The sequence below is a fragment of the Eurosta solidaginis genome, unplaced genomic scaffold (genome assembly GCF_040869045.1).
Source record: "Eurosta solidaginis isolate ZX-2024a unplaced genomic scaffold, ASM4086904v1 ctg00001082.1, whole genome shotgun sequence".
Taxonomy (NCBI): Eukaryota; Metazoa; Arthropoda; class Insecta; order Diptera; family Tephritidae; genus Eurosta; species Eurosta solidaginis.
Window position 1 is genome coordinate 34,843 of NW_027136920.1, and position 14,184 is coordinate 49,026.

The 14,184-nt window shown below is 37.1% G+C and overlaps 1 protein-coding gene across 3 annotated transcripts in view; it reads right to left on the minus strand.

Annotated features, from left to right (window-relative positions):
- The window catches only part of LOC137235799 (axin-like), a 647,628-nt gene that overhangs the window by 12,111 nt on the left and 621,333 nt on the right, over positions 1–14,184 (minus strand). For 2 of the 3 annotated variants that reach the window (XM_067758632.1, XM_067758630.1), the window contains 2 exons: positions 10,680–10,824; positions 10,305–10,616 (listed from right to left, as the gene is read on the minus strand). In XM_067758632.1, the coding sequence (XP_067614733.1) occupies positions 10,305–10,616; positions 10,680–10,824 (457 nt within the window). Of the gene's footprint in view, positions 1–10,162; positions 10,200–10,304; positions 10,617–10,679; positions 10,825–14,184 lie in introns of those variants that run through there. The other variant, XM_067758631.1, reaches the window with a different exon arrangement.

Below are 14,184 nucleotides of genomic sequence, written 5' to 3' on the forward strand. Positions count from 1 at the left end.
GGTCGATGGACAGGAGAAGGTAGTTGCATATTACAACCGTTCGATTGGAAAACCAGAGAGGAACTACTGTGTTACGCGGAGAGAGCTGTTGGCATTGGTAGAGTGCATTAAACATTTTCACAAATACCTCTACGGCCAGCGATTCCATGTCAGGACAGATCACGCAGCATTGAAATGGCTTCTGCAGTTCCGTAATCCGGAAGGACAATTGGCACGGTGGATCGAGCGACTTCAAAGCTATGACTTTTCCATTGAGCATCGAAAAGGTAGTACCCATGGAAATGCCGATGCAATGTCACGAAGGCCATGTAGTTTGGAATGCAAGCACTGTTCAAAGGCCGAGGCTAAAGAAGACATTATAGATGTCCGGCTAATGACTATAACGTGTAGGGATGAATGGGACAAGGAACAACTAAGAAAGTGTCAGCTAGAAGATACAGATCTGTCACATGTTATGCAAGGGCTCGAACGAAACGAAAGACCAAGCAGAGAGGATATGTCAGCAGAGAGTCCCATTGCGAAGTCATATTGGGCACAGTGGAACAGTTTGGAATTGATATCCGGTTGCTTGCATCGCGTATGGGAGAGTGAGGATGGTCAGTGCAAGAAGAAACTTATAGTTGTTCCCAGAAAGAGGATTCCTGACGTGCTCAGCGAGTTGCACAATGGTCCAAGTGGAGGCCATCTTGGAATCACGAAGACACTCGAGAAAATTAAGCAGAAATTCTATTGGGTTGGTTGCCGTCAGTCGGTCACCGAGTGGATTGCCAATTGCGAGGTATGCAACAGAGCGAAAGGGCCCAAAACCCGAAGTCGTGGCCAGATGAAGCAGTATATTTCAGGTGCACCATTTGAAAGGATCGCCATGGATGTCGCAGGTCCATTTCCTACTAGCAACCGCGGAAACAAATACGTACTGGTGGTTATGGATTATTTCAGTAAATGGCCAGAGGTATACCCAATCCCAAACCAAGAAGCAGAAACAATAGCAGAAGTGGTTAAAAACGAATGGGTTGCAAGGTATGGTGTACCAATGGAGTTACATTCTGACCAAGGCAGGAATTTTGAATCAGCTGTGTTCCAAGAACTGTGCAAGAAGTTGGGCATTCGAAAAACACGGACAACTGCATTGCATCCTCAGTCCGATGGTATGGTGGAACGTTTCAATAGAACATTGGAGGAGCATTTAAGGAAAGTAGTCGACAAGTACCATAAGGACTGGGATACACACATATCATTATTCTTGATGGCCTACCGATCGGCAGTACATGACACAACGGGCCAAACTCCCGCAAAGGTAATTTTTGGCAATGACCTTCGACTGCCAGCTGATTTGAAGTATGGGATAGATGCCGATGCGGAGAGGAATGTCAAGAAATCCACTGATGTCTTAGAAGAAGAGCTGAGAGAGATACACGATCTGGTAAGGCAACGAGCAAAGATTATGAGTGACAAGATGAAAGCGAGGTACGATAAAGCAATTAATTCGGAAGGGTTTCAGGAAGGAGATTTGGTGCTGCTATACAACCCACAACGAAAAAAAGGTTTGTCCCCGAAATTGCACTGTAACTGGGAAGGCCCATACAAAGTTGTAAAACGGATCAACGATGTAGTGTACCGCATACAAACCACTACCAAACCACGAACCAAAATGAAAGTGGTTCATTTGGAGAGATTAGCAGCGTTTAGATCGAGAGATTTGTCTGATCGGGACGATCAGACTTAGGTGGAGGGCAGTGTTACGAATATTAGCAAAACTAAGGAGTGCTGCCAGCTCTAAGCCGATCTAAGCAGTGACGTGAATGCACATCAATAATTCAATCATTATGTATCTACATAAACGAATCAATAATTGCGTCTACACATATGTACACATTCCGACGAGCAACATTTACATACAAGGCAGCGAGAGATGAGATGTCACACACCGATGAATTTACTTATACGCTTATGTGAGTGCGGGAGACTGTAAACTACAAACACATGCATATACCTTATCTGAGTTGTCACAAGAGAGAGCAATAATTTGTGCACGTAGTTGTGGCTGGCGATTTTGTAGCCGAAACAACTAGTAACTTCTGGAAATCGAAGAGCCTAGAAGTATGCAGCGTAAACTATAAAAGCGATGCAGGCGAGTAAGAAGTAATTCAGTTTGATTTGAGTTGTCAAGCAGTTGCGATTAAGACGATATCTAGCGAGCAATAGCAGTATTATTTTGAATAGTATAGTTTCATTGAGCTATCAATCAGTGTGGTTATTAAGCAAGCTATTCGTTGCACAGTTGAGTGTATTGTGAAGTACTTTAATAAAGGCCATTTTGCATTATTACAAATTGGAGTTATTTATTCAACAGTTTAGTGATTCGAACTTAGCAGAGGATTGCAAATAAGAGGATTTGCAAGTAAAAATTCGTTACAATATGTTTTATGTTTGTTGTTAGTTCGCCCGATGTGTAATCGAAATATATTGGCACAAAATATAAATAACTTGTTTTTATTTATATGACCTCGAGCCAGCAAGTAAAAAGGTAAAAAAATTAACAGCGGATAAATTCCCACTTCCAAGAATTGATGATATTTTAGACCAACTTGGAAGAGCAAAATATTTTTTATGCCTAGATCTTATGTCAGGTTTTCATCAAATAGAATTACACCCAGATTCCAGGGATATAACCTCATGCACAGCTAAAAATCGCACATACAGATTCAAAAGACTACCTTATAGATTGAAAGTAGCACCGAATTCTTTCCAAAGAATGATGACACTAGCACTTGCAGGTCTCAAACCTTCTCAAGCGTTCCTTTATATGGATGACTTAGTTGTATTAGGTTGCTCTGAAAAACATATGTTAAACAACTTACGAGACGTGTTCTCCACATGTAGAAAGTACAACCTAAAATTACATCCAGATAATTGTCTACTTTTCAGCCAAGAAGTAACCTATTTAGGCCATAAATATACAAGCAAGGCAATACTACCCGACCCAAGCAAATTTGAAACAGTTCAAAACTACCCAAACGAAAAACAGCTGATGAAGTTAAAAAGTTCGTAGCATTCTGCAGAAGATTCGTCCGAACTTCGCAAAATACTCAAGAAAACTAACAAGGATTTGCAAAAAGAATGTCTCTTTTGAGTGGAAGAAGGAATGTCAAAACGCTTTTGTCTACCTAGGAAGCATTAATTAGTCCAAAACTTTTGCAATACCCAGACTTCAATAAAGAATTCTGCATAACAACAGACGCTAGTGGGTGTGCTTGCGGAGCAGTCCTGAGTCAAGAACACGATGGCAAACAGTTACCAATTGCTTACGCTTCTAGATCCTTCACAAAAGGTGAAACTAACAAAGCTACAATAGAAAAAGAATTAGCAGCAATCCATTGGGCCATAACCTTCTTCAGACCATACGCCCTTTAACATATCTTTTCTCGATGAAGAACCCTTCGTCCAAATTAACACGAGTAAGACTCGATTTAGAGGAATATGATTTTGAATTGGGATAAATTGCCGGAAAAGAAAACCACATAGCGGACGCATTGTCTCGCATAAACATAACAAACTTAAAAGAAATGTCAGTAATTTTCGAGTGAGCCATCAAAAGACGCGTATTCACGTCTAGATAAATAATCCGAAAGCAGAAGTTAACTTCTTTTACCCGTTTAAAAGTTATCAGCGAGAAACAGGTTTGTGTGATACATATTGTTCCCGCACGTTTACAATCTTTTAAGCGCACACATCACTTTACTTTTTATATTTAGCAGGCATGCTTAACCAACGAACCGATATCATTTCGTTACGATAATTAACGTTAATAAACGAAACAAAGTCATTTCGTTTCGTTTATTAACGTTAAGAACGTCAAATTAACGAAGTGATTTCGTTTCGTTTTCTGCCATATCAAAACGAAATCAAATCGTTTATGTTGATTTTTAATTTCAAACTATGCTGGCAAAGCTGATTGATGGCGGAGTCATTAAAGGTGAAAGCGTTAGCCAAGCTGATTGCAACTTTTCTCATGAATTTTGACAGTACGAACATTTCTCAGAGTATTTTTGACATTGCCACCAACGAATTACACAAACAAATTACATGGAGTTTGTGTGTGTATGTGCGCTCGTTGTTACCACCTTACGGCTTCACCATGGCTATAGCATTGCCAGCACAATTCAAACATAAAGTATCACGTTTTTGTTAACGTTTTTAACGTTAACGAAAGCTTTTCGTTTCGGTTAAAAACGAGATACAATTTATCTTGATAATTTCTTTATCGATAATATTTCGAAGTGTTTCAACGGAAACGGTGGAAATTTTTTGATAAACGATTAGCTTAACGTTAAGGTGCATCCCTGATATTTAGTATATTAACATAATCTAACTTGCACGAATTAACGAAAAATTATGTTAAATTTCACTAATTTACTTATAAAATATCAAAACAAATATTGCAACAAATTTCTGTCGAAATGAAAACACATGAAAGTGAACAGTGTTGCCAGCTCAGCAACGCCGGAAATTACTTTTGTTGTTCTCTGATAGGATTAATACAAGGAGGTGGCGGCTCAACATAAATTTAAATAAACATACAATTACACTGTTTTTGTAATTTACTGAATATTTTGCATTTTAATATATTAAGAGAAGAAAATACGTCTTCAATTTATCGAAATAAAGAGATGCTGGCAAATATTTGGAATTTCATTTTTATTTAGGCGCAGTCTTTTCTCCTCATCTCTTCTCTCCTCTTCTCTTCTATTTCCGTCTCTTCTCCACCCTTTCCATCTCTTCTCTCCTCTTCTCGCCCCATAATATATTCTTCTCAGCTCTTCCCTTTCTTTCTCTTCTCTCCTCTTCTCTTCTATTCTCTTCCCTACCACTCTCGCCTTGCCACGACTCTTCTCTTGCAAATTTCTCCTAAATTCACTTCACCTGCAGTGTGTGGTTGTTGTTAAATCGTATCAAAAACTATAAAATTTTCGCCTGCGGCGGTTTTCGTTAAATGAAAAATCTCTGTGCCTTTTTTCATTTCGCATCATTAAATATGAAAATTTGTAATAAAAAATTGCGCGCTTTTTTATTCTAAATTTTCGCCTGCGGCGCGTTTTCGTTAAATGAAAAAATGTCTTTGATTCTGTTCATTTCGCATCATAAAACATAAATTTTCGCCTGTAAGGTTTTTTAAGTTTAATGAATAGATTTTCGGCTGCGGCGCATTACTTCGATAATTTAAACACTTATCTCCTTAAATATGTATATTAAATTGCAAACTCTTCAGAGAAATACAAAAGCAAAACCATAGAATATGGATGTTTCTCTGAATTTATATCGAGCCGCCACCACCTTGCATTGTTCCGACTAGAGAAAAGCGTAAGTAATTTCTATTGTTGCTGAGCTGGCATCACTATGCACCTCCATTTACTCTGTATTCGTGTGTTTTCATGTGTTAAACAGCAACAAAGAAATAGGCGAGTTTTTTTTTGATATTTGGTTTGCCTTAATAAGAATAAATAAGTGAAATTCAAAGTTATTTTTTCATAATTTATATATATCAAAGGGAAAATTTTAGAATAGCACCCCTTCATATAAATAAAAGGTTTTTTTAGAATGAAAGAGGGGGCTTTCCTGATCACCAATATGTAATAAAGTGCGGAAACTTATAGTTAAAAAGTTATTTGTTGTTAAAGTTTCGAAATTTAGCAAATTTTTATACTACCTTCACTTACAATTTGTAAATCTTTTAATACGTTCATCCACATACATGTCTATACAAATTGGCAACGATACACTTAAATTGCATTTTTGTATATTTTACATTTTATTTTTGCATTGTTTTTACTTAATATAAGTGTTTTTATTAAATTAATCGCGCCTTTGAACATGCACATTTATATATATAAATATATATATTGTGACGAATATTAGTGACACTAAGTGATACTCACATCACTAGTCTGATGCTACGCAAATGAAGCCACAACAACAATAAAGCAGACAGTCACTTGTATCTACATAAACGAATCAATCATTATATCTACACATATCTACGTACACGCAGCAGAGAAGCAACGCACAACCACATGCATATATCTGAGATACTCCCGAAAGTATGCAATAATTGTGCAAGTATCACTCACATATACACGCGTATGGGCTATGAGAGAAGCTATAAAATCATCTGCATCTGTAGTTATAGCTGATAAGTTTATAGCTGATAAATAAGTAGTAGATTCTAGAAATAGAAACGCCTAGAAGTATGCGAACGACACAGCACAGAGTATAAAAGCAGCAACAGTTGAGGCAAGAAGATCAGTTTGATTTAAGCAAGCTATCAGTTGCCAAGTATAAGTGTTATTGTGAAGGCCTTTAATAAAGGCCATTTTGCATTATTGAATAGTGGAGTTATATATTCAACAGTTTGGTGATTCGAACGTTAGTAGAATATTTGGAATAAGCGGAATTGCAGTAAATTCGCAACAATATATATATATATATTATTTATGGCATTACAAACCTATGCTGCCACATCAACAAAAAAAAATACATATTACCTTACCACCTTTCAGTTTATAAACAAAAAGGAAAATATATATTTTTACGGATGGTATGTAGGTGTATTTAATAGCCTCAATTAATTTCACGGCCGCGCTTATAAACAAATAACCCTTAGCCGGTCTAACACCAGCTTCGCGAACCACAGTATTTCTGAGTAGAAAACCTCTCCGACTAGGCGGCCTTCGGCCGCGCTTATAAAAAATAACCCTTAGCTGGTCCAACACCGGCTTCGCGAACCACAGTATTTCTGAGTAGAACACGTTTCCCCGTAGGCGGCCTTCGGACGCGCCTTTAAAAAATAACCCTTAGCCGGTCCAACACCGGCTTCGCGAACCACAGTATTTCTGAGTAGAACACCCTTTCGCATAGGCGGCCTTCGGCCGCGCTCATAAAAAACAACCCTTAGCCGATACAACACCAGCTTCGCGAAGCACAGATTTTTCTGAGTAGAACACCCTTTCGCATAGGCGGCCTTCGGCCGCGCTCATAAAAAATAACCCTTAGCCGGTACAACATTAGCTTCGCGAACCACAGATTTTTCTGAGTAGAACACCCTTTCGCATAGGCGGCCTATGTCAAAATTTTTACAGAAATTTGTAAACTTTAACAACAAATAACTTTTAAACTATAAGTTTGCGCACTTTAAAATATATATATTTGTGATCGGGAGAACACACTCTTTCATTTTATATCAAGTTTAACCCCGGACTCGGGGGGTGCTAAACTAAATCGCTGCGATATCAAATTACATTAATATACCGAATATTGGAATTGAGTTAATTCATGTGCCTACAGTAACGCCATTGTGCCAGAAAAAAACGTGCCCAATGGAACAGTTTTTCGCGGATAACTTTTAAACGGGTAAAAAAAGGTAACTTCCGCTTTCGGATTCTTAATCTAGACATGAATACGCGTCTTTTGATACCTCACTCGAAAAAAGGCCCGAATTTCGGTGGGTACCATAAACTGCACAATTACCAAGAATAAGATAAATGTATAGACGAATTCATTGAAAGAAGGATACGTAATACATATATGTCGCGACTTCATAATTAAATTAATAGAGCAACTAAGGCAACGCTTGCCGCACAATATAGAAACGCTTAGCAAAACAGATTTCTTTTCGGTTGAAAACACATTAAGAATTGCAAAACCTCAAAGGTTTTCATATTTCACAAATGAAAAAAAAAAAAAAACAAGTATAGCACTGATGAACTAACGAGATTACAAATGCAGTGGAAAAATATCTATCTCCGAAATCGGAAAAATGTGACATCAACATTAAGTTTTTGGTTTGATGTTAAACAGTATAATTCCAAAAGCTTGCCGATTTTGTGCTGCCACTAAGTAGTGCTGAAGTTGCAAGAACGTTTTCAAACATGAGTTTGATTAAAAGCAAATACAGAAACAAAATGAGTTTAGTTATGTTGAATTCGCTTCTGACAAAAAGAAGTGGTCTTAAAAGGCTAATAAATGCTCTCATGACGCTGAAATAAACAACGTATTTTTCTTATTAAAAAATATAAAATGAACTATAAAAACAGTATTACTTATGTACCTCTCTTGAACCTTATTTAGGTTTTTTTTTTTGTTAGTTTACTGTAACTTTTTTTAACTTTGTTTAAGTTTGATTTGAAATAAATGTGAAAACTTACATTGAAAAATATACATATTCTTTTTGCAAAGGGGTTTGGATTTTCTTGAAGAAATTTAGCTCTTTCTTTTGGGGCTACCAAAGAAATTTTTTTTCTGGCAACACTGCCCACCGCTGCTCATGACTAAGTGCACTAGTTTGATTAGTACTCAAAGCAGATCTCTGGTATAAACAAAGATACAAGCACAAGTGAACTTTATATAAGCATGTGGCTTCAAAAGAATTGCTTTGATGTCAGTATCAATAGCCCTGTTTTTTTACATCTATGTACGTTTACGCTTAAACTTTATGTGGACTGCTGAGCGTTAAACGTTATCTACTCTTCTGAAATTGCTGCACATAAAATTAGTACTACTAAATTTCAATACGCCTAATACTCAGATGCAACTGAAATATGTGTCTATGTTTCACCTCAACACTAATTCTACGTATCACCTCTAAAAATGGTGTGTGTCCACTATTCATTGCAGCAGATTCAGCTATTTGTTATACACTATGGCCACCAGAGGTTTGTGTCTGCGCTTATTCAACAACTGCCGCTAGATGGGTCTCCTAAACCGTTATCTAAGCGAGGATAAGCGTTTTTTTTACGCAAACGTAGACACGTGTAAAAAAACACGGCTAATATTCCGAAAGCGGATATATAAAATTTTACCCGGAACACTCTAAACCGCGCTTTAAAAAATAAAACTGTGTCAGTCCACCATCGGCTACGCATCTACAGTATTTCTCCACAACAACAGCATTACACGGTCCAACATCGGCTACGCATCTACAGTATTTTCCCACAACAACAACAGCATGAAACTTAAAACCAGAACATAACAACTTGCAACAATTTTTCACAAATATCTCTTGTCAGAAGTGAAATTTTGGATTTCCGCCTCCAGGTTATTGTTTCCGAGGTCAAGAGGAGTTAAGTTCATAAATTCTTAAAAATAATAGGCGTCGCTTAATATTATCCCGATATTTTTGGAGGTGCTTTAGATGTCAACCCCATTTGTAAATGTTAAGTATCGATACTTATGGTAAATGTAAGTATTGATACTTTCGGTCAGATACTAAGTAGGTATGAATACTTTTTTTGTCAGTGCTATTTGCAAAAACAGATATCGATTTCTGGTGCTCCCTGTTTTCCTAATGTCAACATCTCTGACCTTTGTTTTGATACTCACTGTTTCTTAAAGGATTTAATAAGAAGTTATTGATAAGCTTATTTTCGCAGTGGTTTTCGATTTTTTTGCAAAATTTCGCACTTATATTCATTAATTTCTGTGCATTTAGGTTCCCATCTTTCTTAGCGTTCTTTATTTTCCTTATTTGGTAAACCCTTACGCTTACAAGTATTCCGTACTGTAATTATACATTATTATTTACCACATCTACAATCAAATTCGTGCAAATTGAGCGACTCTTCAAACAAATATTTATTTTTACTAAGGTAACTGTAAATTTTTTTCGCTTTTCAATTAGCGATGCAGCGAAAACTATGAAAACTATCGATTAAAAAGCTAATAGAAAAACCAGAATAGATCACACTCTCTTACTTTACCCAAAACCATGCGACAGATACACAATCATTTAAAAGTGATCCTTTCGTATGATTCCTTACCTTGCTGCATATAGTATTTAAAATATGTGAAACAGAACCAAAAATACCGATAAGCAGAGCACGTGTATACTTATTTGAGACATCGTTCTCTCTTTTGTTTACAGATAGCATAACAAGGAATGTATTAGGAGTGAGGTATAAACATAGTTTGCTATGCACTAATTTAGTACGTAGATAAGTAGATTTATGTGCATGTAGAGTAAGAAATTTAGTTTAAATAACGGTTCTGGGCAACCACAACATGAGTCTTGTGATGAAATTTCTCCACGTAGTGTTTTTTAATAAGCGTTATTCCTTAAACAATACGGTTTAGTACAATTTTCTTCATCGGCCCTTATTCACTATCATTCAGTTGTGAAACATACTCATGTAAATCTAAAAATACTTCTGAAAAACGATACACAAACCAGAACCGAACTAAACCCTCATTTTGAAATGGGTCATTCCATGACTATTTGTGTTTTCGTTATGTATATAACGTGTTTAACTTACCTGAAGTTGCCCTTTTTAGGCAAGTAGTCCTTAAACTGTTTCAAGGTTGGTTCCGATCCTGGAATTTTCGTTCTATATGGATATTCTTCGTCACAGAAAGAGAATACGACAGTTGTGGTTTCCAGTGGTTTCGCAGGGAGCGGTGGTGGTTGTGGTTGATGATGCACACTACTGCTACCACTACTACTGCTACTAAGCGATGGTGGTTGCTGCGATAGTTGTTGTGTGGAGCGACGAGATCTTCTGGTCCCATCTTCCAGTCTTCTTTTTACCTCTTCAGACTTTGATGTCGTATTAGATCCAGACCGCGAACTTCAAATACCATTACACACAATTACGTACGTACATACAAAAAACAGAAAATTTTAATTTTACCTAGCATCTTTGTACTTTATAAGAGTATCGGCTGAGAAAATACTGATTCCGCTATCCGTGTTGGTGGAAGGCCATTTATTCGTTAGCTTTCTAGACGAGGAACTGTGATCAGGCATTGATTTAGAGTGTTTCATAGAGTGGCCCCCTAAAATAGAAAAGGAAAAATTTTACAAACAAGTATTTAACACTTAATACACTAGAGTACCCGGCGACCTTTGTTCTGTCCGAAAATTGGTTTGCCATGATATAAAAAGTGAGACCCGTTTCCATCCTTCACCCTCTATCCCATTCTCCTTCACTTTTTCTTGCTCATATATGAAATCTCTATACTAAATATTGAAGCTGAAGCAGGCAGCAGCCCAATAGACCGGGTCACAAAAAAAAGTTGTAAAAGTCCGCCCGCTAATATGAAGCTTATGTTAAAAAGACGGTCCCGCCTTCAGAGCTGGGACACTTTTTAAACAACAGCGGTGACCATGAAATCGCCCCTAATGTGATGTCAATGCAAGACACATGATTTCTTGAAGCTCCTTAATCAACGATAGAGTTGAATTCCTTCTTCGCTACATCCTTAATTCTAAAGTAAGTATTTGTAGCACCAGTAATACGCCTACATTTACACTCTCTCGTTGGGATATGTTCACAAGATATACAAAGCTTTCTGTGTCTAAACTCCAAAACCTTTACACAGTATTTTAATTTATTTTACAATACAGTATTACAACTTGGCCTACCTGTCAATTTCCGTCACCTTCTTCGTGTCACTGTGCTTATTCGCAAGCAAGGAATCCGATTCAACCTCTGGTTGTTGTTGTGTTAACAGTGCTTCGCCCCATTCAATGACGACCATTCACAAATTGTAATCAACCTCTAACGGGAGTCCAAGGAAACTGGCTGTTTCAACAGGGGGGACCATAGGGAGATTCGTGCTGGAGGCGTAGGGTCTACATTAAAATTGAGAAGATGGTTGGTGTCATGTGAGGATAAATCGCATGCAGGACATACATTACGTATGTCGGTGTTATCCACATACGTTATCGATTCGCTTCAACCACACCGTTATATGATATTTGCGTTACCTGAAAATTTTTCAAAGCATACCGATCGCTTGGTAGTTTTTGGAAATCTCATAGCGGCCTTTGTACTTAGCGATGCATTTTTTATTAGTCCCAGCAGTAGAGGCGAAATTTTGTATCACTACATAATTCCCCACACCGAAAACATTTGCTGGAACACTTTGTTTTAAAAAATACTTCTTATTATATTCGTGAAACCTTTCGTTATAATTGAATTCTTTTTTTCAATTTCCTTATGTTGTGACAGTCTGGTCCTTAATTTTAACTGTGTTGCGCCCACACATACGCTACTGCACCTATTTTCTCCATTTCCTCTACATGAAATTTCGTACACTACATTGCTTTTTTCCGTTTGTGGTATTTTCGATTTTCTTTCCTTGAAAATATGTTTTAATGCGTTCGCCGGTTTGTGTTTTTTCTCTACTGTAGCAGTCGGATTTTGCTAGCCGCTCCGACAGTTGAGGTACATAAGCTTTAGACCTGTATGTGAATACTTTTTCAGATTTTTGTTGACTGTTGACAGAATTAACCCTTTTAGGTAGTAATTTTACAGTCTGTGTCGGAAAATCATTGTTTCTTAATAGTGAAAATATCCCGTTTTGTACTTCTTTGTGGTAAACCTGGTCCAAAGTCTGCAACATTCGTCGTATACAGCCCATCGCTGTATTCATAACCATTGACTTTGGATGTTTGGAATTATAGTTTATAATTCGTCCCAATGACGTTGGTTTCTTATACCACTTCAGCTTTAACCTTTAAAGGTCTTCGGGTCATATTTGACCCATTTTAGGAAGAAAATCGTTTTTTCCGGAAAAGTTTGAGGATATAGTTTTTCATATTTTATGACTTTTATTCATTTTAGAAGCCACAAATATACTAATGATTTTGAACTCCTATATTTACTACTTTTATTGATATACAATTTTTTACAAATAGTGTCAAATATAGTCAAGTTTGACCCATTGTAAGCGCACTATTATTTTTGTTTTGTTCTAATCTATTCTCATGGCGAACTTCCGCTATTCTCACGTCTATAAATTCAAAACAAACGCTTATAGACATATGTTTGTCTCGCTTCCTTTTATTGCGTTTGTGTTTTTATATCGGGGAATCCCCAGATTATAGGTTTGTGAGTGAACTAAAAATGTTTCCTTGCAGTACTGATACAGTAGTAAAATAAACACGGAAAGAGTAACGCGAATAAATTTGAACGCTAAGAAAAATGGCTTCAAAGAAAATAAAAGATAGTGAAATAGAGGTCCTATTGAATGAAGTATCAGACGAATTGTAATCTTGTTCAGAAAGTGAAGATAACATTGAATACGCTGAGTCGTCAGATAGTGAAAGTGATAGTCAAAGTAATAACGAAAATATTTTCACTGAGGACATCGTTTCAAAAAATGGACAAATAAGATATTCAAAGGCACCTTGTAACAATAGATATGGATGAGCTTCCATGGAAAATGTTATCAATAAAATTCCTAGTGTGATTCGCTACGCCTCTTCAAGAATTACTGAGGAAGAGATGTCAAGCTTTCAATTATTCTTCCCAACTCCTGTGATGGGCACTATTTTGAGATGCACAAACATTGAAGGAAAACGTATTGAAACGAAACGAAACGGTGATCATTGGACCGGCATCGACGAAATTGAAATGTTCGCATTTATTGGTTTACTTTTGTTAGCTGGAGTGTATCGGAGAAACAATGAAAGTACCGAAAGTTTATGGCACCCTGAAAGAGAAAGACCCATATTTGGAGCAATTATGCCATTGAAAAGGTTCAAAGTCATTTCAAGAGTGATAAGGTTCGACAATAGAGACACGCGTAACCAACGGAGAATGGTAGACAAGTTTTCTTCGATACGTGAACTGTGGAATCAGTGGGTTGACTTGTTGCCCAAACTTTATAACCCTTCACAAGATATAACAATCGATGAGCAGCTGGTAGCATTTAGAGGAAGATGCCCATTCCGACAATACATACCATCAAAAGCAGCAAAATATGGGATACAATTTTGGGTTCTTTGTGATGCGGTTACTAGTTATGCCTGGAGTATCCAACCGTATACAGGCAAAGATATAGGAGCCATGTCCGAAAAAAACCAAGGTATGTGTGTAGTTCTTGATTTGACAGCTGGACTTAAAGGGCATAATGTGACTGCAGACAGTTTTTTCACATCTTATCAACTAGGACAAAAACTACTGGGAAAACACATTACTTTAGTTGGAACCATTCGAAAAATAAGCCTGAGTTGCCGCCCGAGTTAGTAACAACTAAAGGAAGGCTTCTTTATTCTTCGACATTTTGTTTTACAGAAAATACCACCCTGCTATCTTACATCCCAAAGAAAAATAGACTGGTGCTTCTGTTTAGCACTTTGCATCATAGCTCAGAAGTAAGTGATCGCGAAGACAAAAAACCTCAAAT